The 27,688-nt window shown below is 44.4% G+C and overlaps 2 protein-coding genes across 12 annotated transcripts in view; one reads left to right on the top strand and one right to left on the bottom strand.

The window, feature by feature from the left end:
- NDE1 (nudE neurodevelopment protein 1) overlaps positions 1-6,824 on the bottom strand; it is a 28,048-nt gene extending 21,224 nt beyond the window's left edge. Inside the window, exon 1 of one of the 2 annotated variants that reach the window (XM_072835892.1) lies at positions 6,749-6,824. The gene's annotated coding sequence lies outside the window, so the exon portion shown is untranslated. Of the gene's footprint in view, positions 1-5,877; positions 5,994-6,748 lie in introns of those variants that run through there. The other variant, XM_072835893.1, reaches the window with a different exon arrangement.
- A 4,669-nt stretch (positions 6,825-11,493) lies between these two features.
- Positions 11,494-27,688, top strand: part of MARF1 (meiosis regulator and mRNA stability factor 1) — a 40,739-nt gene continuing 24,544 nt past the window's right edge. For 2 of the 10 annotated variants that reach the window (XM_072835875.1, XM_072835881.1), the window contains exons 1-11: positions 11,494-11,621; positions 15,437-15,638; positions 17,787-18,479; positions 19,244-19,418; positions 20,344-20,570; positions 21,995-22,112; positions 22,708-22,880; positions 24,304-24,732; positions 24,944-25,101; positions 25,189-25,347; positions 27,105-27,297. In XM_072835875.1, coding sequence (XP_072691976.1) covers positions 15,495-15,638; positions 17,787-18,479; positions 19,244-19,418; positions 20,344-20,570; positions 21,995-22,112; positions 22,708-22,880; positions 24,304-24,732; positions 24,944-25,101; positions 25,189-25,347; positions 27,105-27,297 — 2,469 coding nt within the window. In that variant the 5' untranslated portion in view covers positions 11,494-11,621; positions 15,437-15,494. The remainder of the gene's footprint in view (positions 11,622-15,436; positions 15,639-17,786; positions 18,480-19,243; positions 19,419-20,343; positions 20,571-21,994; positions 22,113-22,707; positions 22,881-24,303; positions 24,733-24,943; positions 25,102-25,188; positions 25,348-27,104; positions 27,298-27,688) is intronic. The other 8 variants (XM_072835883.1, XM_072835880.1, XM_072835884.1 and 5 more) reach the window with 8 other exon arrangements.

Below are 27,688 nucleotides of genomic sequence, written 5' to 3'. Positions count from 1 at the left end.
CTGGTAGGCAAAGAAAGAAACAGTAATCTTAGGAGATAGAGGACCAATGAAGAGACAAGAACCAGACAGTGAGCCCCTGGGAATAGATGGTGTCAAGGGGAAAAGCAGGAACGTTCCACAGTATCCATGCTACAACAGAGAAACTAAGATAAGGACTGGAAAATACCCAGGAGACTTAGCGAAATGTCGGTCACTGGTGATGTGGGCAAGAGTAGTTTCAACACATTGGAGGGGGGAGGAGGAATAAATTGGGTGGAGTTACGAGGAGGCGAAGAAGAGGAAGTAGAGGGAATTTTGGAGAGCTGGGTGTGAGAAGCAGACAAACGGGAGAGTAGCTAGAGAGCAGGGGGTGGGAATGGGGCCTTGGCTCCAAGGACTTGGAGACACCCAGAGCAGAGGCTGGGGAACAGCTGGCAATTCACAGACTCCCTGCTGGTAAAGCCTCTCCACGTAACAGCTTATTCTCTGAATTTAAGGCTCTGAGCTTGTCAAAAGTTCATCAGGAATCCAAATGAGAGGTCTCCAAGGTCCCTTCCTTCCCTGAAGGGAGCTCACAATGTGGTGTCCTTAGGGACAAAAGAATGAACGCAACCCCTCACTTTGCAAGGTATAACTGTATTTTTTTTTTTTCTTTTTGAGAGAGACACCGCACGTGAGAGCAAGCACTGCAGAAGGAGAGAGTATTTTAAGCAGGCTCCAGCTCAGAGCATGGAAACCAACTTGGGGCTCCATCTCAGGACCCTTAGATCATAACTTGAGCTGAAATCAAGAGTCGGATGCTTATCCAACTGAGCCACCCAGGCGCCCATAACAAGCTGTATTTTTTACTACAAATATGAGTCATTCAGCTAAATATGTTAGAGTTGACATGGACACAATCACCAACTTCTGGATCCCTGGCAAAAAAAAAAAAAAATATATATATATATATATATATATATACACACACACACACACACATATTGGAGCACAGTCCTTATTTATAACTAGATTTGTTAGTACCTGTACTCACATCTTGCTAATTTCTCTCCCTTCCCAGATTCAGAGACAAGATGCCCTATTCCCCACCTACCACCTTCTGGGGAACAGAATTTCTCTGAAAGCTGGATGAAAGCAGAAAAGCTGGACAGAGTAGAAAGCCGTACATTTGTTGATTTTTTTCCTATCCAGTATTTCTTCTTCCAGCTTTCTGGAACACCACCCCAATCTTAGGAAAACCAACCCTATACTCATTCCATGTAATTCAGATGTACTTCGCACCAGCATCTAGGAGACACATGACTGGACGGATGCCTCCAGCATCAGTAACTGGCTCAGAGGCGGGCCAATGTTGGTTCAGGGCTGGCCCTTAACCCAAGGAGAACCAATGACAGTGGCAAGTTGAAACCAAACTAAGTCATTGATTGGTTCAGGGCTGGCCCTTACCCAAGCAGAGCCAATGACAGGGGCAGGTCAAACCCAAACTAGGCCAATGATTGGTTCAGGGCTGGCCCTTTCCCAAACTGAGCAAACCAGTGTCCAGGTCTTGGGCTTTCGCAGAGCCATCAAGAAAGACACTCTGGGGGATGCCTGGGTGGCTCAGCGGTTGAGCGTCTGCTTTCTGCCCAAGGCATGATCCTGGAGTCCCTGGATCGAGTCCCACATGGGGCTCCCTGCATGGAGCCTGCTTCTCCCTCTGCCTATGTCTCTGCCTCTGTGTCTCTCATGAATACATAAATAAAATCTTAAAAAAAAAAAAAAGACACTCTGGAAGTGTTAGCTAACCTTATTGTGGTAATGGTTTCACAATATACATGTTTATCAAACCATCATGCTATATGCCTTAAACTTACACAATGTTATTTGTCAATTATATCTCCATAAAGCTGGGAGAAAAAAGAAACTCTTTCCACTAGGGTAAGACGGTAGGAGGTAAGCCTGGAGCTGCCAGAGATCATCCCTCCATCATAAGAGAAGGAAGCCAAAACAGAGGAAAGCAGGGCCAAGAGGTGGAGACACTGGGTCCTGATGATATCATTTGAACACCTGGATCCAGTCATACTTGATTTAAGGTTATGAGAGATCGCCAACAACCTTTCTTGATTATACCAGTTAGGATTGGATTCCTGCCATGGAGATCCTGATTAAGGTAAGTAGTGAAAGATGTCATTTGCTGAAAGTAAAAAGAACAGAGCACCTGGAGTGTAAATAACAGTAATTAACATCGCAGCAGGTAAGGATAAACTCAGGTCTGGTACTCCTTGCTCAAGCCTTAAGCTCTAATGACCCCAGAACTCATCAATACAAAATCCCCAAACCACCGCCTCTAGTGTCAAGAGCCTGTGCAACTGAGGACCGTGTGGCCATTATGTAGAGTACAGTCTCAACTGCATGGCATGGGAATCTGTGTAGTAGGCCAAAAAAGTGAGAACTAAAAACAATGGGTGTAAATCGACTTTTCCTGCTATCTGGGAAAATATCACGTCCAATATTTAATGTAATTAGTTCCTACTTCTCTAAACATTCCCAACCCTAGTCCCCCTCATTAGCAATGTGGTGCAAACCACATTACCTTCTTTCTGTTCCTTGAACACATCAAACTTGCTCCCACCTCAGGGCTTTTGCACTTGCTATTCTCTGCCTGGATTGCTTCTCCCTCAGCTCTCTGCCCAGATATCCTTCTTGTCATTCCATCTCAGCTGAAATGTCCTCCCCAGGGAGACCTTATTTGAATATCCCACCAAATATCCCCTCCGGTTCTTCACTATTAACCCCTACTTTGTTTTATTTCACCATTTTGAGTTTTGTTTTTATTTTCCCCCACTGGAATGTCAATGATTGAATACAGCGGCCTTCTGGGTCTTGCTTTTTTATCCCAAGGCCTAGAACAGTGCCTGGCATATACTAGGCATTCAATAAATGTTTGTGGAATGAATGAAGGGGAAGACAGATATGGGACCACTAACAGGAAGGGGATGTAAGGTTAAGGAAAGGCAGGAAGGCAGAAACCTCTGAAGACTAGTTTATAGTTGACATCTGTAAATCTCTAAGAGGCTTGTCAGGAAAACCTCACTCTCCCTCAGCACCTGTGTGGCATCTCATTAGTGGGAAGCGGCAGGAGAGGATACCATGTTGGAAACGACCCCCTCCTCAGGTGTACTTGATAAGGATCATCTGATACTGTTCTTGGGTTTAATAACGGTTCATCCTGCACTCTTAAAACATGGCCAGTGAGGACTAAAAGTCCTTGGGAAAGAAGTGAATTTGAGATGTTTTAGGAGGCACTTCCAATGCAAGAGAGGCTTTAATTATAATGGTGCTGATGGGTGGACTGATTTTGGACTTCAGGGCCAGGAGTTGGTGGGGAGAAGCTAAGCAGAGACCTAAGCTCCTGTCACAGCCTGAACCAACTGTAGCTCCTTCAACTAAAGGGCAAAAACCACAGGCTTGGCATTTCAACCCAAACCGCCGTGCATTTTAAAAACAATCCTTAGGGAAGAGAAAAAAATATATCCTAGACTAAGAAGCAGTAACAGCTGAACTTCACACTGAAACAATCTTAAAAATGTACAATTCTTCCTTTGCCATTTGAAAATGTCTCACAGTTCCAATGTGCATTATTCTTTGCCACAGAAAGCAGGTAAGATGACTTGGAAAGACTCCCTCTCCTTACTGAGTTGAACCGCCACCTTCTGTTTGCCCTGTGCTGGGTGTGTAAGAACTTATCTTCAAGTTTATCCCCTTTGAATTATCTGACTATAAGAGTAAGCAAGACATCACTAGGTTCCTAGAAGCAGAAGCTGGAGTAGAAACACTGCATGCCTTGGCCATTTCCATAGGTGCAAATGAATGGCTAGAGGCAAACCAGACCAAGTGCAAGTTGGGAGGGGTGACTGGAGGGCCTTTGAATTCAAGTTCATGGTCTCCTTGGGGTTGCAAAGAGAATGTTCAGAGGTCAGATTCACTCATTTCATCCGGCCCACATAGGGTCTTCAAAGGCACTGTGACAGGCACGGGTTAATGCTAGGTCTCGGTATATACAACTCTGTACCCGCTCTCTTAAAAATGGGTGCTACACGCATTTATTACATTTGTGCTACAAGTGTTCTAGGCATTTTGCCTCTGAGCCTGTGCTCTCAATAGGCCATCATGCCCCATGAGCTCTATGGACAAATCCAATGGGCACCTCGAAAGTATATGCTACAGCATGCAAGGAAGAACAAGCTGGGAGCAAGAAGTTCAAAAATTATGTTCTCCTTTTTGCATAACTTCGATCTCCCGACACACCTTTGCTTTCGAAACCCTAGAGAAAAAAAAGCAATCTCCTTTCTTCGCTTAGAAGAAAGCCAGCACAGCTGGTCAGGAACAATACACATGGATAAACTATCAAGAATTAACGCACCGCCCTCCTCCACACCAACCTCCATCCTCCCCAACCAAAACAAACGGAAGAGCTGAATGGAGAGGGAGGGTCAGAAAGACTTGGCCAAACGTCAGCACGTGCTTCAACAGCTTCTAGGTTATGACGCAGGCCCTGCATTTTGCAGAAGTGGCATCACTGGGGCAAAACCAGTCAAGAGTCAGCAAGTCTGGCTTCTGTCTCTGCACCTTCCAAGTCTATAATGATCTTCCTACAAAAATACTGAGATAGGCATGCAAGGACATATACTCAAGGGTGTATGCCATCATTCACTGATGTGGAAAATTGGAGCAGCTCAACTGTCAACAGAGGACTGGGAAAAATTATGTAGTCGTTAAGAAACATATGAACTAATATGGAAGAAAGCTCATGATACGTTGAAAGAAGGTTGCCAGTTTTGTTTGTAAAGGTATGTCGCTCTCTTTGCATACATGAAAAGGATCTGGAAGCATGTACCAGGCGGGGGTAAAGTAGGCACTGAGATAGGACCTGTGGGGTGGGAGCAGGGGGAGGGGTGCCCAGTGGCTCAGTGGGGTTAAGTAACTACCTTGGGCTCAGGTCCTGGGATCGAGCCCCGTGTTGGGGTTCCCTGCTCAGAGGGGAGGCTGTTTCTCCCTCTCCCTGCCCCCACCCACGCTAATAAATAAAATCTTTAAAAAAACCTGTTCCAGACACACTACTGTATGCATTGATTTTTACAACAAGCATAGGCTGCCTTTGAAATTTTAAAAAGCTTACACTCAGATCAAAACATAGAATGAAAAAAAATAGAATGGCTATTGTTTCAGGATAAGGTTATTCTATTGAATCAAGATGCCAGGGAATGATTTTTTCCATACCCTGGTTTCCCTCTCCTCCATCCCTTCTCCAACATTTCCAAACACCTACTAAGTACTTAAGGCACTGCTGGGAGAGGCAGGCAGAAAGCACGTACATCAGTACTAGGTGCAAAAACAGTCCTAGCTGCTGACACAAACTTTCTGAATGCAGGCCCTCTCCTGTCAAGAAATTATCTGGTAAGGAAAGGGAGTGTAATCTCTCTGGGCTCACACGTTCTGAGGCAAAAGAACACACTTTGGAAACAAAAATAACATCCTAACAGAAAAAGCCAAGTTAAACTATTATCCAAAATGAGAGGATAAAATATGCCAGTCAGAGGCCCCTGAGACTTCAAGGATCTAATCTTACACAAAGGACACAGTAAGAGGAAAGATTTAAGTTTCAAACCTGGTTAAATAGCAGTGTGGTGGTGGGGTCAGATAAGCAGCTCTGGGAGTTAGTCAACGGGATCCAACTGCTCTTCAAAGCACCCTATCCATGTCCTAAAAGGCCGTCCTCTCCAAGAATACAGAAACAAAACTAGCATAGAAAATGACAAATCTCTGCCCAGTGCACCCTGTAAAGGCCATTTCTTTAGAAAGGAAGTTAAAAGGGACCTTGAGGCTAAAAGTAGAAAAGAGGCACAACCTGGTACCAACCCTGGACAAAGAAATCTGGGAAGCTCAGACCCTCAGGAGGCAGAGAACTTGAGATGACTGGAGAAGATAAGGTTGCTTTCCCCCCAAAAGCGGTATCAAGGTGATGATGGCGGGATTTCCCATGACCTCGGGGAGGCAGGTAAGCCCCAGCACTGCATTCAAACTGTAGAATAAGCGTTTTCATCCTTTATCCAATCCTTCCCCAAAGTGCAGTCAGGAGAAATCTGAACCTCCCTGCAGCAGAGATCTGAGAAAAAGCAGGGGGAAGGAGACTGTTCCAAACACGTTCCCGAAGGCAAGGGAGATGGATGCCAAGGAGGGGGGAGGCTTTTGGAAGGAGGCCTGAACTGAGGGGTGGAAGTAGCAAGGGGCAGTGGAGGAGTTTGGAGGGGGCAGGGGGAGTACGAGGAATGAGGGGGGAGTCGGGGGCAGCAGGAGGAAAAGGGGTGGGGGGGAATGAGACAGGGGGAAAAAAAAAAAAAAAAGAGCGGAGAGTCGGGAGGGGTAGGGGTGGGGGTGGGAGGGGCGGAGGGCGGAGGAGCCGGGCCGCGGGGGCTGGGGTCGAGGAGGGCAGAAGGGAGCAGTGCCGGAGGGAGCGGAGGGCAGCAGGTCGGGAGACGGGCCAGCGCTGGGAGAGAAAGAAAGTTGGCAAAGGCGAGGAGCTGGGCGCGAGGACACAAGGCTGGGAAGGCGCAAAGTTAGGCAGGCGGCTCCGGAGAGCGGGATTTTTGAGCCCAGCGCCGGGACCGCGGAGCGCGGGCGGCCGGGGAGGGGCGCTGCAAGGGTCCCCCGCCAGGAGGCGCGGCGGTGCCGGAGGGCTTCCCGGCGGTGGCGGTGGCGGCGGCCCCGGCCCCGGCAGCCCCGCACTTACCCGGGAGCGGTCCGCGAGGACGGGCGGCGGCGGCGGCGGCGGCGGCGGGCACTGCACCGCCCGGGCCTCTGGCCCCGCCCCCACCCCCGCCGGCCATTGGCTGCGCTGCCGCGGGACCGCGTTCGCCTCAGCCAATCAGCGCCCAGCAACGCGGTTTGGAAACTTTTTTTTTTTTTTTTTTTTTTTCCCAGGGCCCGGGCGCGGCGAGGCCACGCGGCGGCTCCCCCGGGCGGCGGGCGGCGGGGGCCTGGCCGGCCTGGGACTGTGCGGGCGGGTCCCCGGGCATCCCGGGACGGGCTCGGACGTGAGCGCCACGCTCTTCGAGAAAATACGACTCCCTTCCCTTAGACGCCGCTCGCAATTTTTCCCCAACTGCTGGGAGGGACAGAGATCCAGGTCCGCTCAGGCCAAGCAATGCTCCATGTGGCCTTTACGCCCATGATAAAGATTTCAGCATCGTTATCTTCTTCAAAGGCAGCAGACTTCGCGTCTAAGGCTTTGGCTCCGAGCCTGGCTTTGAACTCTAGCTGTGCTCCTACTAGCTGGTTGATCTTGGCAAGTGACTTAAACTCTCGGTGACAGTGTCCTCTTCTATAAAAGGGGGGCTCTGGGCAGCCCGGGGGGTGGGGGGCTCAGCGGTTTGGCGTCTGCCTTCGGCCCGGGGCGTGATCCTGGAGAACCGGGTTCGACTCCTGCCTGCATCGGGTTCCCTGCATGGAGCCTGCTTCTCCCAATACCTGTGTCTCTGCCTCTCTGTGTCTCTCATTAATAAGTGGATTAAATCTAAATAAAATAAAATAATAAAATAAAATAGGGGCTCCTAATAGGATTATGCAGAGACAAGATTTGGAGTCTGTAAAACATCTAGGGTAGTGCCTGGCACACAGTTAAAGACAATTGATATAACTGTTAAGTGACCATGATTTCTTCATTGGTTATGTATGTCAGGCACAAGTTAACCTTTTTTTTTTTTTAAGATTTTATTTATTTATACATGAGAAACACAGGCATATAGGCAGAGGCAGAAGTAGGCTCCTCGCAGGGACCCCAATGATGACACCATAAGCCGAACCAAGTTAGATGCTCAACCAACAGGCTACCCAGGTGCCCCCACAAGGCTGACTTCTTAAATGTGGGTTTTCTTATTCATAACAGCAATCCCAACTGTTCATCAACAAATATTTATTTGAGCACTCGGGCTTATGACACAACAAATGTCAAACAAAATGCCAGTCCTCAAAAGGCTTATGCGGCTAAGAAAGCAAGACACTACACCAGCAAACAGAAAGAGTAATTTCAGGTGCAAGGTCACTTGAGATAAAAGAGCTGGAAGGGGTCACTTTAGATGGTGAGGGAAGGCTGCTCTAAAGAGGTGACAACAGAGCTGAGACCCAGATGAAAATGACAGAAAAGCACTCTTATTGCTCTCATTTTATTAAGATTTTATTTATTCATGACAGACATAGAGCAAGAGAGAGGCAGAGACACAGGCAGAGGGAGAAGCAGGCTCCATGCAGGGAGCCCAATGTGGGACTCAATCCCTCGTCTCCAGGATCAGGCTCTGGACCAAAGGCGGCCTAAACCACTGGGCCACCAGGGCTGCCCTATTGCTCTCACTTTAAAGTTGAGAAAACAAAGGTGCAGGAAATTAAATGCATTGCCCAAGGAGTCCCAATTAGCAATAACAAATCAGGCTTCAAACCTGGGTCTGTTGGACTCCTACACCAGCCCTCTTCAGCACTACCCTAGAGACAAAGAGATTTTTAGCTATTTTGAGGCCTCCTGCCACAATCTTTAGAATCCTTCCTGCCTCTCTGCCTTGGTTAAGAATGGCCTTTTTCTAATTTGACTTTGTTTTGACTCCTCAAGTTCCTAAAGAAACTCAGACCCAAAAGGGAACCTCACTACCTGTACCAACAGAGTTAAGGAAAGTACCAACATGTCTTTCAGGAAATTTCCATCCCGGTCACAAACACTAATAAAATCATTCACACCCTCTCGACATTTTTCCTCTGATGCTCTCTTTCATCCTCAGAATTTTGACTCTCACCACTCCGTGAGGTCTCTGGGCAGGGAGTAATCATTCCCAGTTTACAGATAAACAGAAACACAAATTGATGAGTTACCAGTCCTGCCTCAATGGCATTGATTAAGTCGCTTAAAGTAGCTAGTTTCCAATTTCCTTCATTTTCCATAAAGACGAGAGGGAGTGCGTTGAAATGATGAAAGTCCTCTTCAGAATAGTTTAGGGGAAAGGGTTTGTTATTGGGTAAAACCTTTGCAATAAAAGGAAAATTCAGTGTACTTTAAAACTTTTTCCTTCTTCTATTCAGTGTTTTCCTTGTAGCTTTTAGATACGAATTAGCAGAGAGCTCAGTTTCTCTTGCTTTTGTCCTTCCATTACAATTCATTATTTCGGAACGCTAAACCTTTCGGAAGGGAAGTTGCTGGGGGAGAAACCCCATTAGTGGTAGCTAAGTTAATTTAAGAGGTGAAATGAATGTAAAGTGGCCTCTTAAGCAGCACAAAAATAAAACATCCTGGTTTCATAAACATGAGGATTATAATTTGGACATAGAAAAACCAAAAGTTACTCTCTGGTAAAAGAGTCTGGCCAGCAAAGAAATAAGAGTAAGATTAACAGAGACTATATTTAAGAAAATAACCCCTAGGAAAAATACGAAAGCACTCTTTCACAAGTATCAAATTGCTTTCACTTCATAATTGCTTTCAAGGGCTGGTGGTCTGCTTAGGCTGGTTTTCTACAGAAAACACTAAAACTGCATTTCCTTAAAAATTGTGATTCAGACTTTTCATTAACTTTCCATGTAGTAGGATTGATTCCACTTTACTTAGGGAGTTTAACCTGTTGAGATCAGGGACAGCTCTGGACTTGGAAGAATGCCAAGCAAAGTCAAACAAAATGTGTCTGTTCTGTATTATTTTGTGACCACCAACAACTTTTTTTAAAAGGCAATTTAAAATACAGTCACTTTGTTTCCTTTTTGTTATGTTTTTAGTTGCTTGGGTCTGTGTTCAGAGATACTCAACCAGAATAAAAAAGAAAAAACTCCTCTAAAGAGAAGCATATTTGGTACTTTGGGAGAAAGAAAGAGAAAAAAAGGAAAGAAAGAAAGAAAGAAAGAAAGAAAGAAAGAAAGAAAGAAAGAAAGAAAGAAAGAAAGAAAGAAAAAAGAAAAAGGAAGAAAAAAAAACAGACACTGGGTTGTTTTTTCATCTGTTCTAATTCCCACTTGGAAAATAATACCCACACACAGACACAATGAGGATTTACTTAGCAGTAATAAATACCTAAGCAGGCAGATGATGTGTGTGCTTGTCATCTGCTTTCTGGAAAATGAAAATCAAGCACAAAGGGTGCTTCAGCTACGTGTTTGATCTTGCCCTCCACAATAGGACTATACAAGGATGCCTACAGGGATGTATCAGCTTCCCTGAAATCCCCCCCCCCCGCCCCCGCAACAAAATCCAAATTGTTTAATGAAATGGCCTCATCCTGCAGGGGGTAAAAAAAAAAAAATCTCATTTGGCCATTTCGGCTTATTCTTCTGCAAAATGAATCTGTTTCTCAGCAAACTTCAGAATTGAACTTGTAGGTCGGATTCAGCTTGCACGTCTTAAATATGTCTCGATTTAGATGCGGGTTTTGTTTTTCTCAATAGCCACAGGAAGTAGGGAGCGGTTGGCAGTTTCGGAAGCGACCGTCTCATGCTTAGGTTTTTTTTTTTTTTTTTTTAATGACTTCAGGTAAAAGACCGTGAAGCACCAACCCTCCCTTCCCCCCCCCCCCGCCAAAAAAAAAAAACCCAACCATGCATGTCACATCCACCCACCGAAAACACAAGCCCCTACAGGCTTCGTAGTGCTTCCCCCTACCCCATCCCTGAAAAGTTTGCATGCACTTGCAGCGGGCTCTGGGCTACAGGGCTTTTAAAAATGACGTTTTCTAACTGAAAACACGAGGACCCCTTAGTGGGAGGGGGAGCCAGTGTGCAGCACACAGCCTGGGCACACACCTCCCTTGTTTGCCCCCTGGGTCACCCTCTTGCAAGAAGTGGCCCCACCGGGACCTCGCGGGAAGCCCCGCGGGCGGTTATTTTTCTCTCCACTCGCCACTAGGTTGCAGTAGATGAAGGATGCTGCGCAAATTATGCATCCCTTAATTTAAAAAAAGAGCAAGCGAGAGAGCCGTCACGTGACCAGAGGGAACCAGGGAGAGCGGAGCTCGCGCGCGCACATCAGCGAGAGCGCCAAAACCGTCGTGTTTTTCATCAAAATCCTGTTTAAATCGCCTTCCCTCCAAAGACCCAAAAAGCTCAATCGTATCAAAATCCCGATTGGCAAGTTTTTTTCCAACCCCCACCCCCCCGCCCGGCTCCACCTCACAAGCCCTCTCATTCTCCGCTTATCAGGTTCCTTTCCACTCCACCACGATAAGCCAGGGAGAAGGCCTCCCTAAGCAGGGGGTTTTGGCCCCAAAAAGCCGGGGTCTCCCCCTGGGAAGGTCCCTATTTAGGGGTTTATCGGGAGGGGACTGAGCCTGACGAGGCTGCAGGGCCGCGAGGCCCCGCCCCCCCCGGGGTTCCCAGCACGCCCCGCGCGGGGAGGACGCGGCGGCGGGGGCGGGGTGGAGGAAGGGGCGGGGCCACGGCGGGCGGGCGGGCGCGGCGGGGGGTGGAGAGAAGGGCGTCGGTTTTGCGACAGGGGCGGTGCGGTGCGGAAGCGGAAGTGGAGGGTGCGCTTGGCGGCGGCGGCGGGAGCTGCGGAGTCGGGAATCAAAACAAAGGGCCTGGGGGGGCGGGGGGAAGGCGGCGGGGCCGGAATGTGAGCGGAGGTGGAGCCGGCGGCTGAGGTGAGTTGGCTGGCACCGCTGGGGACTGGTTCCTGATGGGCTCACTGCTCTGGGGCCACCGGCTGGAGGCGGGACAGCGTCCCCCCCCTTTCCCCTGCCCTTTGCTGGCGGGGGTGGGGGAGGTTGTCTGCTCCGGGGGGAAGGACTGGGACCCACCAGACAGGCCCCCACCGTGGGTTTGGGTTGTCACCCTTTCAGGTCGGTTCACGACTGTCACTGCCGCGCCGCTGCTGCTCTTTGGGGGTGTTTGGCTGCCCGCCCGCACCTGTCTCCCTGTTCCCTGGGGGGCTTCCAGGTGTGGAGAGCAGCCTTTCCGGAGCAGCGTGCACAGTTGGAAGGTTAAGAAGGGAAGACAGGGGTGAATGTTTTTCAGCCCCCCCCCCCCCCCCTTGAGCGTTCTTGCACTCCCCTCGGACGGTTCAGCACTCCCTAGGGTATAGTCTCTGGCTTGACAGACAGACTCAACACTACGTTGAGTTGCCTTAGGGCTTGAGCCACTCCCACTACTAATTGTAACGCTACGCCTCCATACACGTTTTAGTTTCCCAAGTAGTTTTTTTTTCTTTTTTTTTTTTTTTTTCTGGCATTACCAAGAGCTTTCCAGTCACCTTTTATCTTCTGGACTTCCCCCACTCCCCCCCCCCTCCCCCCGAGCTGGAAATACAGTTTTGCATGTTGGGAAATCAAGACCCAAAGGATCTTCCTAGACATTTCTTGAACACTTGACTCGTTCAGCAATCGTTGAGACGGTGCTAGGCACTTGGCAGGTGCAGGAAGTGGAGCAATGAATGAGAAAACGTGGTGTCTGCTTGGCTGCTGCCATGGAGTTTATGTTCAAGTCGGGGAGGCATAATTTAAAAAAAAATCAAACAATTTTAGTAAGAAGAGCTACGAAACAAAAGTAAGTAAGGGGACTGTGTCGTGTGAGGGTCGAAGACTAACTTGTGTTAAGAGGAGGCCGCTTCTAGATTTTATACTTCATCTCGTTAAATCCCGACAACAGCCCTATGAGGATGCTGCAGTTATAATCAGGCCCATTTTACGCGTAGGATCTGAGGTTCAGAGAGGTTGCGAACTCTCTAAAAGCTGCCTGGATAGGGAGCAGCAAAATTGGAGATTAATATACAGGCGGACATCAGACGGCTGCGCTCTCAAGCACTAATTGTTCAAAGACTCCCACTCAAATCAACAAAAAACTTGTTTTGGCTACCTGAGTTACTTAGTGGCATTCCCAGGAATGGGAAATTTTCTGGGTGCAGGCAACTTAAAAGCTATTACATTTTTTTTGAAGATTTGTTTATTTATTCATGATAGACATAGAGAAGCAGGCTCCATGCCCGGAGTCCGACACGGGACTCGATCCCGGGACTCCAGGATTGCGCCCTGGGCCGAAGGCAGGTGCTAAACCGCTGAGCCACCCAGGGATCCCCAAAGCTAATACATTTGTACTTTTGATTGTGTTGAGCAATAAATACGGAAGGCAGGTGCCTTGGTGTGATGGAAAGAAAGAGGTGGACAAGCCTGGCTCTGCCCCCTTTCTAATTCTGTGATCTTGGCCAAGTTACAAAACCTAATTAAACTTGTGTTTACTCCTAGGTAAAATGTAGCTCAATTCTCCCTTGTCTAGCTCAACCTTGTATAGTTCAGGCTCAGGTTTCCTGCTCCTGCTTTACTGTGGGGGGAAAAATTACACAAATGGATCTTATTGTCTGGTTGTTTTCATCATTGTATCTCTTGTGCCAAGCACAGGCCTGTTATATAATAGATACTAAATAAATAGTTGTTGAATGAGGAAATAATGTTAAATAAAAATGGTTTGTGATCTGTATTGTACTCTGCCTCTTAACTCACTTTCAGGATTGGTCTTGAAGAAATTTGAAAGAGCATGTTGAAGTTGCATATTGTGAACATCACAGGTTCCCATGATCCAGAGAGGAGATGGTTGGGGGTTACGAGATCTGTGTTCAGTAGGAAGAACAACTGTCATAATTTATTGTAGTTGTGGAGGTACACTCCATCTCTCCCTCCAGATTAACTCTTTTAAAGTTTTTTTTTTCTTCTTCTTCTTTTTTAATTTTCATTGATTTATGATAGTCACACAGAGAGAGAGGCAGAGACACAGGCAGAGGGAGAAGCAGGCCCCATGCACCGGGAGCCCGATGTGGGATTCGATCCCGGGTCTCCAGGATCGCGCCCTGGGCCAAAGGCAGGCGCCAAACAGCTGCGCCGCCCAGAGATCCCGATTAACTCTTTTAGTAGTAGGTAAATAGTTACAATATTTATCCCTTCACTTAACAATAATTACTCAGTATATACTATGTTGCAAACCCTGTACTTGGCGCAAGCTCTACATTGGTGAAGACAGATGGTGGGGTCATTTCCATAATTTCCCCCCTTCGTAATGCTGTAGAGGGGAAGAACTTAGCCACACTCTGCAGAGGAAGAGACTGAAACTTAATATAAGTTTTTGTAGCTTCCACATAAGGGCCAAATAGTAAATATTTTAGGCTTTGTGGGCCATGCAGTCTCTGTTGCAAATACTCAACTCTGTAGCTGTAGTGCAAAAATAGCCAGACAGTATTTAAACAAAGTTATCTATTTAAAATAGAGACACCAAAAGTTGAATTTCATATAATTTTGGGTTACAAGATATGATTCTTTTGATTCCCCCCCCCCCCCCCAAGAATTAAAAAGTATAAAATACCTTCTTAGTTTGAAGGTCTTTAAAATACAAGTAAAGGGCTGGTTTTGGCTGGCAGGCTATAGTTTGCCTGCCCCTGCTTTATGTGATTGGTTCTATATTTTAGATAGAATACTCATCTCTCCCTTCACCATACTACGTAGATATTAAACTCTCTTGAGAAGAGCATCTTTTCAGAGAGAGAGACTTAAAAGAAATTGTTTTCTTTATGTCCAGTTGAAATTTCTGATAAATTGATAACCTTAAAATGGCCACTGCAGGTAAGAATAGGCAGTTGTTTGGTATAATGGCAAAGACTTGGAAATGAGGTTCAGTTGTCCTTACCATTGGCAGTCTGCCTCCACGCCCACTGGCTGTTATTGATTTGATCTGCTTTTATTGTACTGTTTAAGACTTGTAAGAATGCAGTTGGTTGCACTGGGGTAGATACAGCACATCTGTGACTGGAGATTTCTCGATTAGATTTTTGGTGGTATATCTGATTGTATTTTTGTAATAAGTAAATGAAGAAATTGGTTCGATTTGTTCTGTAGCAAAATCAAATTCAGAGTCCAAAGAGTTCACTTAGTTTGGACCTTCCATAGTCACATCAATGACACAGTGGGATAGGTTGCTATTAAGTCAATTTCAGAATCTTATGTAATTGGTAATGAAGACATGTAGCTGTTCTTTTACTAAAATTACGTACTCGGTTAACTTTTTGACCTTTACCAGGAGAGTCTTTAGGGAGACATGGTTGAGAAGAATTAAGAAAAACTATAGAAAAGACCTGCTCAGGGCTAAATGGGTTGGCATTTGGCTAGAATTCTACCTTTATTCCTTACTCTTTGACTTAATGGGAGCCATTATACCGTAAATAATGTTGTTCCATAAGTACAGTTGCGGTCTCACTTTTTAAAATTTATTTGAGAGAGAGCGGCAGAGGGAGAGGGAGAAGCAGGCTCCCCGCTGAGCAGGGAGCACAACGTGATGTGGGACTCTCCATCTCTCCATCCCAGGATCCTGAGATTGTGATCCGAGCCAACAGCCACCCAGGTGCCCCTGCAATCTTCCATTTTAATAATGAAATTTGTACTTAGGCAAATAAATAACATTGCAGTCTCCTTCTTAACAGGGTGGAAGAATGAAAGAAAAGAAAGATGAAAGAATGTTGAACCACTTTGTATGGCTGTATGATGGAAGGAAGCGGAACTGAGGACTCCTGCAGTAGAACACCTGGATGGCTGCAACAAAATAATGATGCTAAGCCATGGCTTTGGAAATTCTCTAATTGCTTTTCTCGTCCTGAGCAGACATTGCCACTTAGTCCCCAAACGGTAACTATGCGCAAGACTGAGGACACAGCAAACTCCTTATGCAAATAGATGAGCGGTCCATTTGGTCTGGGGCAGTGTCTCTCCCTGGAGTCTGTACTAAGTTTTATCTCGTATCCAGCCTATTCCTCCTTGTAGCACATGGTTATAATTCCTGACTCAAGGAGAGCCTAAATTTTTTAACTCCTGTATTCCTATTCTAAGTATTGTAGGTGCTTTAAATATTTAATGTTAAAATTTGGGGATGATTTGTTTCTTATCAAAAGTCACAGATGCCAGAGATAAAATCCAAATTATAGAGTCAAATCAGAGGAAAGTATAAAATAGATTTTATTTCACTCTAGCCTTCTGAGATTTGAGTCTCAAAATTGAAGCAAGATTAATAGGACTTTATTGGCAGTCTTTTTCTATTCAAGATTTCTCTTGAATATTTAAACATGTCTGTAACTTCCTTTGCTTTTTCATAGTGATTTTGACTTTTTTTCTGATTCCATTTCATGCCCCATATTACTTTTTTTTTTTTTTTTTTTTTGCTATTGCACTTGGAATTTAAATGAGTCTTTACTGTAAATTTACATAAGGGTATTAGTAACTTTTAAAAAACTCAAATTCCATATCTTCTCCAGGTTTTCATTATATACTTAACTTTTTTCTTTTTCTTCTTCTTTTTTTTTTTTTTCATGGCATCAGTAATTGAGGTCATTTCTTTTAGGGACATTTGGCAACAGGGTTGGCAGCTTAGGCAGGGCTTCTGGGCTGGAGGATCTGACCCTTGTGGAGTCACATTGTACAGGATTGTGCTCTCAGCTTTACAGATCCAGAAACCTGATTTTATCAGTGGCACCCAGAATGGAGTAAATTCAGGGGGACCAACTCATAATAACCCTGATCATGAGAGCCAGGTGTCTGTAAATCACAATGCCAGTAGATGAATTTCCAGCCTGAACTGTAATTACGAAGAGGGCAGAACACACTGCTTGTTGGCAGTCAGTCAATTGCTGTCACCTCCCTTTTAGGAAATGTCCAAGTGAAAAATCCAGATTTCTCCTAAATGAGTGTACTCTCCCAGATGAGTGTAGAACCACAGCCAAAGGAGTGAAATCATAGCAGTCATATGGCCCTTTCTGTGCTCTGAGAGAAGAGCATGTCGCTCTCACTATATCAGGACATCCTCTTTCTCTTAATAGTTCCTGCAGTGAGTAAGGGCTACTGATTAGCTGGATCTCCTTTAAGAGGCAGGTACTCTGCTGAGTGCTTTACATGCACTATCTCATTTCCTCCTAACAACTGCAGGAGGTATATCCTATTGTTCCCAATTGAAGGCGGAAGAAACTAAAGTATAGACAGGTTGTGTAACTTACCCAAGGCCCTCAGTTACTGAGCGCATTCAGACCCAAGTCTCTGACACTGCTATGCTATAACCTTGTAAATATTCTGGCCTCCTGTGTCTATGTTAGAGGCGAATAACAAACTCTTTCTCTGGAACCTTGTTCCCAAATAATTTTCTAATTACTCTTAATCTTGTCCCTGGCTATAAAGTCATTGTTGGCATTATGGCTTTAGGTCATGATACCCTGGAACTTGCTTAATGTCATCAGCTACACATTTGAAACCTCCAAGGGTGGGCCACTTGGACAGATAGCTAATCTCATCTTTAATGTTTGGAATCCTCTGGAGGACCTTCCTAAACCCTTGATGATTTGACTGCAGGAACCATTAAGTATTTTCCTCAAAGTACATGGCTTGGAAGCCATCTTTATTGAATGCTGTTGGTGACTGTTGTTTTCATGCCACCTGTTTTGTCTTTAGAAGACCCTAGGAGGCAAGGGGAAGTTATCGAAGGGAAGTCCCTGGGGCACAGATGGTTAACCTGCCCTGCTGAACATGGAAGCAGAACCCGCCCCCAGTCACCTAAAATTCAGGAAGGACAGAAACGGTCTTGATTTTAGTTGTCTGTTTCAGTGTTCACCTCCTGCAGACCTCTCTGAAGAATACCCCTGGTTTCAGCTGCCATTCCATATTGTTTGGTTATGGTGGAGTAATGTGAACAGGATTGAACACTATTTTCATTTTGGGATTGCAGTAGGATGTGAGTAACCAAAAGTCACTGGCCTCATAACATTAATTTGCGTTTTGATCTTCTCTTCCCAGAAAGATTACATGGAGAACAAGAAAGTTGCTGTGGAATTAAAGGATGTGCCATCTCCCCTTCATGCTGGCTCTAAACTCTTTCCAGCAGTCCCACTTCCAGATATTCATTCTCTTCAGCAACCTAAAATACAGCTTTCACCTGTCCCCAAAGTAAGCTGCTGTGCTCATTGCCCTAATGAACCCTCCACTTCACCAATGCATTTTGGTGGTGGTGGTGGTGGCGGCGGTAGTGGAGGTACTGGTAGCTTGATTCACCCAGGCGCACTGTTAGACTCGCAGAGCACCAGGACCATCACGTGTCAGGTAGGGTCAGGGTTTGCTTTCCAGTCTGCGTCTTCACTCCAGAATGCCTCAGCTAGGAGCAGTTTGGCCGGCATTGCAAGTGACTTTCCCAGCATGTGTCTAGAAAGTAATCTATCTTCCTGCAAACACCTGCCCTGTTGTGGAAAGCTTCATTTCCAATCATGTCATGGTAATGTGCACAAGCTGCATCAGTTCCCGGCTCTCCAGGGCTGCGCCTCTGCTGGCTATTTCCCCTGTTCTGATTTCACAAGCGGGGCTCCAGGGCATTTGGAAGAGCACATATCACAGTCGGAGCTAACGCCTCACTTGTGCACCAATTCTTTGCACCTAAATGTGGTACCTCCGGTTTGTTTAAAGGGCTCACTTTACTGCGAAGACTGTCTAAACAAGGTGTGTATCTTTTTATTTGTTCTGTTGGGTGCAGCTGATGTTTGAGGAATGACCTTTTTTTTTTAAAAAAGTAGATCTTGAAAAATCTTTATTGTGCATGGGGTTGAAGATTCTTCTGTGAGGTAGCTTTCACCCCATCAGTGCAGCTTCTTTTGGTCCTGAAAGAAGCAAAGGGTAAAAATGGAAGGGCCATTCAAAAAAAGTACAGAGTCATCATTTATGTAGTTGATGCTTTTAGAGGCTCTTGTAATAAATCTGTTTCTTGTAAACCCTAGTTCGGCAAAGCTTCGTGTTCTGTTCTGTCTTTAAAGGCTAGAGCACAATTGCAGTTTCTCATAACTTAATACTCACCTTATACGTGGACCCATTTGTGTAATGTAGGTCACGCCATGTTGTTCTTTTGTAATAATTTGAGGGTCTTGGAACTTGGCCTCGATCACATGAATATTCAAGCAAAGATCTCAATCACTTCCACGTAGAGTGTTCAGGGTCGCCTTTGCGGTATACACGTGCCCTAGATTGTAAAGGTCTGATCATGTGAATATCTTCCTAGATCATTTCAAGTCACTTCTTGAAGTGAGTTTATGAACTGATGGCTAATAGTTTTAGGAATGCCCTGAAGTACTGAAAATACATTCCACCAGAGGTTAACAGGTGGAAAGAAGAAACACTTAGACTGTATTTTCAGTTGTTGTTTATAACTCTAGGTTCTGAAATGATGTATCTGAAACCTCCTCCTCTTTTTAAAAAAATTTTTAAAACAGCCGGCAAGAAATAGTATAATTGATGCTGCTAAAGTCTGGCCAAATATACCACCTCCAAATACTCAAACTGCACCTGTTACTATTCCTCTGTGTAATGGCTGTGGAACCAAAGGAACAGGGAAGGAGACCACGTTGTTATTGGCGACCAGTCTAGGCAAAGCTTCTTCGAAATTTGGTAAATGACAGTATGGTATAAAATGTGCATATTTAAGTAGTTTGCAGTATCTGATACTAACACCGCATTTAATCGCCTTGAAAAGATTCCTTGTGGTTCTAAAGCTACTGTGTATATGAGTCTTCATTTCTACCTCTTGGTAAAAATCTTTTTATTCTCACAGACCAACAAGTCATTTGTCTTTTATGTTGAGCTGCGCCTATTTGAGACCAGACGCTGTGTATAGAAAAATAGGGAGTATATTAGGAGAAGTAAGCGCTAGAGGGGACTCTTTATCTACACAGGTTCATAAATAATCATGCTTGTTAATTGTGTACTCTATAGAAATACTTAATATTTAGAAAGATTTTATAATGTTTGATGAAAAACAGTAAGTGAAAAACCTATTGTCATTTCCCCCAAAACTAGCTAATGTGGTATTTTATCTTTCGAAAACCTTTTTTTAAAATATTAAGTCAGATGTTAATGCAGTGTTACATTTTTTTTTTTAAATCAAGGACAGTAACAACTTTACACTTTGTCACCTCTTCATTGCTCTTCCATACTGAGTGGGTAGACAAGCATGAGCAGACATAACAATCAGGTCGCAGAGCTGCAGTGTCCATTCACCTCAGAGAAGCGTAATGATCAGCCTGAGAATGATGGCTCGTGCTTTGCAATGTGGGCTTGAAGTATTGTGGGTTTGAAGTAACTTGACCTTCAGATTTGTTCTCTCCTGAAAAATAGGAATAATGGCTTAGAAATACTATTGCAACTTGCAGTTGTGCTATTAGGTCAACCAGTGAGGTTGGTATCCTTAAACTTAACATCAATCAGTAATTTCATTTTTCTGCCAGTAAAAATGATAGGTAGCTACCTATGATTTTATTTTAGTTTGCCATTTTTTTTTCACTATATGTGATTGAAAGTGTTAACATTTCCTAAGGGTCACCAGAAGTTGCACTAACCGGACAGGTGCTGGAAAACTTACCCCCCATTGGAGTTTTTTGGGATATTGAAAACTGTTCAGTTCCCTCTGGCCGCTCAGCTACTGCTGTTGTACAGAGAATCCGTGAGAAGTTTTTTAAAGGCCACAGAGAAGCAGAATTCATCTGTGTGTGCGACATTAGTAAAGAAAACAAAGAAGTTATCCAAGAGCTGAATAATTGCCAGGTAAAAAAAAATTATTATGGTAGAAGAATAACCACATGGGGTTTTTTTTCCTAAAGAATTTTAATTTAGAGTTAGTTTAATATATATTTCTGTCAAGTTTGCAAATAGAGGAAATTAGCAAAAAAATATTTCTAAAGTGCTAGAAATCATTTAATCATATCTGATGTTTCAATAATCTACTTATATGTGATTATTGCTCTGCTAGTATGATGGTTATGTCTATTGTTTCTTTTGACTTCCATGACTGCCCTATGGAAAGGGCTCATAGAATTTATTTGAAATAGACAAATTCAGCTGAGGCACCAAGATGTTAACCAACTTTTTATTTATTTATTTATGTTTAAATGTACCTTTTTTGTTTTTATTTTTTATTTTTTTAAAGATTTTTATTTATTTATGAAAGACAGAGAGAGAGAGAGGCACAGACACAGGCAGAGGGAGAAGCAGGCTCCACACAGGGAGCCCGACGTGGGACTCGATCCCCGGTCTCCAGGATCAGGCCCTGGGCTGAAGGTGGCGCTAAACCACTGAACCACCAGGGCTGCCCTTAACCAACTTTTTAGTTCACATGGCCGATGAACTAGGATTTACTTGGGAGAGGCAGTCTCCCTGCAGGGCTCAGTCCCAGGACCCAGGGATCATGACCTGAGCCAAAGGTGGACACTCCACCACTGAGCCACCAGGTGCCCTGCATGAGCTAGGATTTAAATCCAGATGGTCTGACTGCAGTCTGTTCTCTTAAACCAGAACTAGAATCCAGTTCTTTTGACTCTTGGACAAGTAATTCTATTGATATGCTATATTGCTGCCTAAAATTCTATATCCATGCTCCTTAAAAAAACTAATAAATTCTATTGTGTATTGCACGTAGTTGAAGTACCTCTCAAACCCTTTCCTTGCTCTGGCGACTGCTATGTAAGCCTCATGGCTTTAACAGAAATAAACACATTTTAACTCTTGGGGTGGGGGTGGGGGACACAGAAGCCTCCCCTGTCCCACCACCTGACCCCAGACCCAAAAGCCACAGGCAATGTATGGTGGAGACAAATGACATTAAATACAGCGCTAAGTCATACCTTCATCATATACCAATCTCTGCTACTTCCCCAGCTGTTGGCAGAAGCTGTTAGAGCTAATTTACCTACTTCAGATTTCACTTCCTTTTCTGCCTGTTCTCTGAAGGGGGGATGGATAAAGTATAAAAGCAGAAGATCAAAGAGGCAAGCAGGCATAATAATGGATCCAGTTCATTTGTATGGAGAGACCAATTTGAAGTTACTGAGATCCACTTATAATTTTCTTCCATTCCTAAGTGGCAGTAATGTGTCTTTCCTCGGGGACCATCTGTTAAGATGTGGGCAGAACGCATAGTGGTTTTCTGACCTAAGCTCTTGCTTGTTTGTCCTTACTCTATATTAACACAGGTAACTGTTGCCCACATCAATGCTACCGCAAAGAATGCGGCTGACGATAAGCTCCGCCAGAGTCTCCGAAGGTTTGCAAACACGCACACTGCTCCAGCCACGGTGGTTCTTGTGTCAAGTAAGTGCAGAAGCATCTGCTAATTTCAGCAAAACCCACTATATGGGAATAGTTGGAGAAGCCGGTACACATTAAAGTAAAATATGAAAAAAAAAAATAAATAAATAAAGTAAAATATGCCCCCAGAGAGGCTGAAACACACAGGACATACTTAACGCTTATGTCTGAGAGCTGTTTAGAGAAGAAGTGGAGTCTATGTGGGTTTTCTGTATTTTCTCCTTAGAACTTGAGTACAGGTTCTTGTGGAGCCAGTTAAAGAAAATATATTTTTATTTATTTATTTTTACCCTGGTCCCAGTATTGCTAATTGTAAAAATCTAAGAAGAATCAGTTCCAAAGTTGATGCTCCCTAATAAAATGTCAGTATTTGCTCTTTTTTATTACGGGAAGTAACATGTGTCTTGGAATTCAATGTAAATATGTGGTAAAATTGTCCTGTTAGTGTTAATTTGTCCCACACGAAGGGGATGGGAGGTGGTAAGCTACTCTGGATATGGTCTAGCCATCCCTCTTTTCTCAATATGTGTCAGTGGAGTTGTATGTCTCTGTCCTTCTAATGTTTGGGGGTGGGGGTGGGCTGTACCTTTTCTTTCAGCTGATGTCAATTTTGCATTGGAACTGAGTGACCTGAGACACAGGCATGGTTTCCACATAATTTTGGTCCATAAAAACCAAGCGTCAGAAGCCCTGCTACATCATGCTAACGAGCTGATCAGATTTGAAGAGTTCATTTCCGACTTGCCCCCCAGGTTACCACTAAAAATGCCAGTAAGTGGGTTTGCATTCTTTTTTGCTGTATTCTGACATTACATTATGGAGACTAAAGACCACCTGTAATAGGGGTCACCAAGTGAGGCCGTTCTTTGCAGGAGGCTGGCCAGAGTTTTTTTATTTTTATTTTTTTAAATTTTTTTAAGAGTTTATTTATTCATGAGAGACACACAGAGAGAGGCAGAGACACAGGCAGAGGGAGGAGCAGGCTCCTTGCAGGGAGCCTGATGTGGCACTTGATCCCAAGTTCCAGGATCACACCCTGGGCTGAAGGCGGCGCTAAACCGCTGAGCCACCAGGACTGCCTAGCCAGAGTTTTTAAATAAGGCTTAGAAATAGTTCTTCTCTTAAAAATTTACAGAAAATTGATATGAATGGATTTTACTTTTATTTTGTTGCATAGTATCATAGGGAATTATAGGTTAACCCTACCAAGAGCCATTTGTGTCTCCAAAGCCAGCAGTGTTTTGTGTCTAGTGGTTGGAATAATGGAAACATTATTACTCCATTAACTTCCTGGCATGGATAAAGAATATGGTGGTGGTTTGCACACGCTCATGTTTTGCAACAAATAAACAGAATAATTGTACACCTTTTTTTTTAAAGAGTTATTTATTTTAAAGAAAGAGAGTGCATGTGTGAGTAGGGGGAGGGCAGAGGGAAAGAGTGAATCTGAAGCAGACTGCTCAGCAATGAGCCTGACATGATGCTCGATCCCACGACCCCAAGATCATGAATGGAACTGAAACCAAGAGTCAGAGGCTTGACTGAGTCACCCTGGTGCCCCTAGTTGTATACCATTGAGGCATTTAATCCTTAAGCCCCAGGAACCCTTGGGCTTGTTTTCTACAGTTACATTCCCCACCATGCATGCGCACTTGCACAATTAGGTGTGGTTATTGCTACACCTGTAGCTCATTGAGCCACATGCTAGGATCATATTTCCAGCAGGGTGAGCATTTCTTTTAGTTTTAATTTGGGATAAGCATGTTTACCAGTGTTGAGCTGTGTTTAAGCTCTTTGGAGAATATATAAAGAAATATATAAAGAAATTGGCATTCCCTTTTCTGAAGTCAAAGACCTTTAAGTCAAATATATTTTAGGTAACACACTGTCCACTTTTGGGATCCTTATTCTTTATGGTTAGGAAAAAAAAAAAAAAAAAAGACTTGATTATCCAGAACAGTAAATCTGGCCATTTTCATTCACTAGAGTGATCATTTAAGGTACATTTCTCCCTTTCTGTGTTTTTTTTATTCAGTCTACATAAGTTTACCTTCTCCCCTGTAAATCATTATGACCTCCCCTCCAAGGCTAAGGCTGTTAGCTTAAGTCTAGAGATCCCTCCTTGTTGTTCTAATTATGTAATTGAACGTGTGCCCCTGAGTTAACCTGTTGTAACACTTCTCCTCTGTATCAGCAGTGCCATACTCTGCTCTATGTTTATAACCTACCAGCAAATAAAGATGGCAAGAGCATCAGCAACAGGCTCAGACGCCTGTCTGATAATTGTGGTGGGAAAGTGCTGAGTATCACAGGCTGCAGTGCGATTCTCCGCTTCATAAACCAAGATAGTGCGGAACGGGCTCAGAAGCGAATGGAAAACGAAGATGTCTTTGGTAATAGGATCATTGTGTCATTTACTCCAAAAACTAGAGAACTCTGTGAGACAAAGAGTTCCAGTGCAATTGCCGATAAAGCGAAGTCTCCCAAAAAACTTAAGAATCCAAAATTGTGCCTCATCAAAGATACAAGTGAACAATCTTCCAGTGCCAAAGCCATGCCTGGAAAAGGGTCGCAGGCAAATTCTGGATCTGCTACAAAAACCACAAATGTTAAAAGTTTACAGGTAACTTTGATACCTCTTGCTTTCTGAAGTTTATGGTAGGTTTGGTTTTTCTTTGGTGTCTGTGTTTTACATGCCTGCCTGCTTTTGGTGTGTCCTTTTTTTATTTCTGTCTTTGATGATACTCCGAGTTCCATGTTTTTCTTTTCTGTACGGTCGTTAACCCTCCTTAGGTACCTACATTTTCACATCCGTTGCACTTGTCTCTTTTAAGGAGCTGTGCCGCCTGGAGTCGAAGACTGGGACTAGAAACAGTGACTCCCAGCAGGGTAACCCAAGGCTGGCAGCACCTCCTCACAGAAGCTCGAGCGCCACAGCGCCCGCACCTAAAAGCTCGGGGACAGCAGAATCTGCTTACAAAACCAATCCGAAGTAGGTTAAATTACTCTTGCTCACGGATGCTTGTCTAACATGAAGGAAACCCAATGACCCATCCCCTTCAATTTTTCCCTCCTTTAGAAAAGAGAACCTCTGTGCCCGAAGTGTCACCAGTTCTCCCGTAGAGAAAAAAGACAAAGAGGAGACCCCGTTCCAAGTGAGTTACCCGTCTGCTTTTAGCAAGTTGATCGCGTCGAGGCAAGTCAGTCCTTTGCTCACTGCACAGTCTTGGTCTTCTCGGTGAGTCTGGCTTCTTGATCGTGGGCGTAGTTACTCAAAAGGGTAGGGCTTACAGAATAACATTTGTTGAAAAGAATGCAAGTGATATAGGAGTGCTCAAAGGGAAAGATGAGTCTTCCACCCCTCCTCCTCCATCCCCACTTTTTCTTAGGTAATTAGCTAACGTTTGGGGCCAGTGGTCCTCACCATTTCTCCCTCCTCCAAGTGGGAATCAGGGTAAGCAGAGTACAAAGAAATTTATCCAGGAGTCCCTGGCCTGGACGGGAGGCACGTTAAGATGTCCTTACTGTTTCTTCCTTACTTTGTCATGTTGGGGAAGAAGCCCAAACTGGACACGAGTTGGTTATTCTTATTCATAGCATAATTACCAGGAGCTGTTTGAGAAGCAAGGGTCTCTGTAAACCACCATAATTACCTAAGTAACGCTTAGCTTATCTAAGCTATCCAGACTCCCTCAGTACTTCTGGAGGACAGAAGCCACAAGCCCGAGTTGCATCACATGAACTCCTTCAGGCATCATATTTGTTCTGCTGAGTTGGTGAAGACTCACTCCAGAAAGTGACTTTGTATCTGTAAAGTCACATTTTATTTTTATTTTTTTAAAGATTTTATTTATTCATGAAAGAGACAGAGAGATAGAGACATAGGCAGAGGGAGGAACAACAGGCTCCATGCAGGGAGCCCGATGTGGGACTTAATCCAGGGACTCTAGGATCAGGCCCTGAGCCAAAGGCAGACGCTCAACCGCTGAGCCACCCAGGCGTCCCTGTAAAGTTACATTTTAAAAGTCACATAATGGGGATCCCTAGGTGGCTCAGCAGTTTAGACCTGCCTTCGACCCAGGGTGTGATCCTGGAGTCCTAGGATCGAGTTCTGCATTGGGCTCCCTGCATAGAGCCTGCTTCTCTCTCTCTGTGTGTGTCTTTCATGAATAAATAAATAAAATCTTTAAAAAAAAAATAAATCACATAAAAGTTTCCTGATCTGGAGAAAGACTGTAACACATGAGCAAGAACATACAGCGTTTTCAGAGCCAGGGAGAGGTTGAATGACATATTGGTATAACAGGCTAAACCAAAAATAAATGCCCAAATTGGAAAACTAATTCATCAGGGCCACCTATAATTTCTTTCTTTTTTTTTTTTTTTTTTTTTATGATAGTCACACAGAGAGAGAGAGAGGCAGAGACACAGGCAGAGGGAGAAACAGGCTCCGTGCACCGGGAGCCTGACGTGGGATTTGATCCCGGGTCTCCAGGATCGCGCCCTGGGCCAAAGGCAGGCACTAAACCGCTGTGCCACCCAGGGATCCCTTTTTTTTTTTTTTTTTTTTTTAAGAATTTATTCATTTATTCATGAGAGAGAGGTAGAGAAACAGGCTCTGTGCAGGAAACCTGATGTGGGACTTGATCCCCGGACCTCTGGGATCATGCCCTGAGCCAAAGGCAGATGCTCAACTCCTGAGCCACCCAGGCGTCCCCCACCTATAATTTTTGCCTTTAGTTTTAAATAATCCGGTAAAAGAATATTTGATGTTAAATCATGTACTGGTTGTTAATAAGGGGTCAACAAGTAGTACTTTTGACAATAAATATCAATCAGTGTGTATTTAAGATAAACCTACATTTGAAAACCAAATAGTTTGGTTGTGTTGTGGAAGGCTGCTTTCTACATATAGCTTCAAACAAAGTCTAAATGATATAAATGAAGTGAATAGAGTCACAGTTTTTAAAAATAATTCAATATGTATGTCTTAAGCAGGAGTATGTCTCCAAACCTTTTAAACAGAGCATCCCCACTTGCTTTCAACATTGCAAATCCGAGCATTGGTGCCGACAGCCCAGACCCATTTGCAAACGGTGCTGACATCCAGATCAGCAACATCGACTACAGATTATCCCGGAAGGAGCTGCAGCAGCTCATGCAGGAAGCATTTTCTAAGCACGGCAAGGTAACCTTTCTCTTTTGTTCTTGCCTTTCTTTTACCTTTTGCTAGCACTCCATGTCAAGAGAATGTCATTCAACACATGTAACCACAGGCAGGATATAAGGATTACTGAATAAGTTTGAACTCCTTCCTTTTCCCTATGATCTGCTCATGGTCATGCTATACATTTGGTTTTTAGGACATAGCCCGAGAGAGCAAGAGACCTACTGGAGAAGCAGCTGTAGTTATAGGCAGGGACTTAAGTGGCACTTTGGGAAATAAAACGCTGACGGATCTTATTTGGCTCTGGCTGCTAAAATATAGAAATAGGATTCTAAAGTAATGTCTGTTTTCGTTAATACCTTACTGTATTTGATGGAGTTTGCTAGAAGTGCACCTCTTCCAGATTATCAAA

Source organism: Canis lupus, chromosome 8 (assembly GCF_048164855.1).
Source record: "Canis lupus baileyi chromosome 8, mCanLup2.hap1, whole genome shotgun sequence".
NCBI classification, from domain to species: Eukaryota; Metazoa; Chordata; class Mammalia; order Carnivora; family Canidae; genus Canis; species Canis lupus.
The sequence above is the reverse complement of the archived record's forward strand: the minus strand, read 5'-3'. Positions and strand labels throughout refer to the sequence as shown.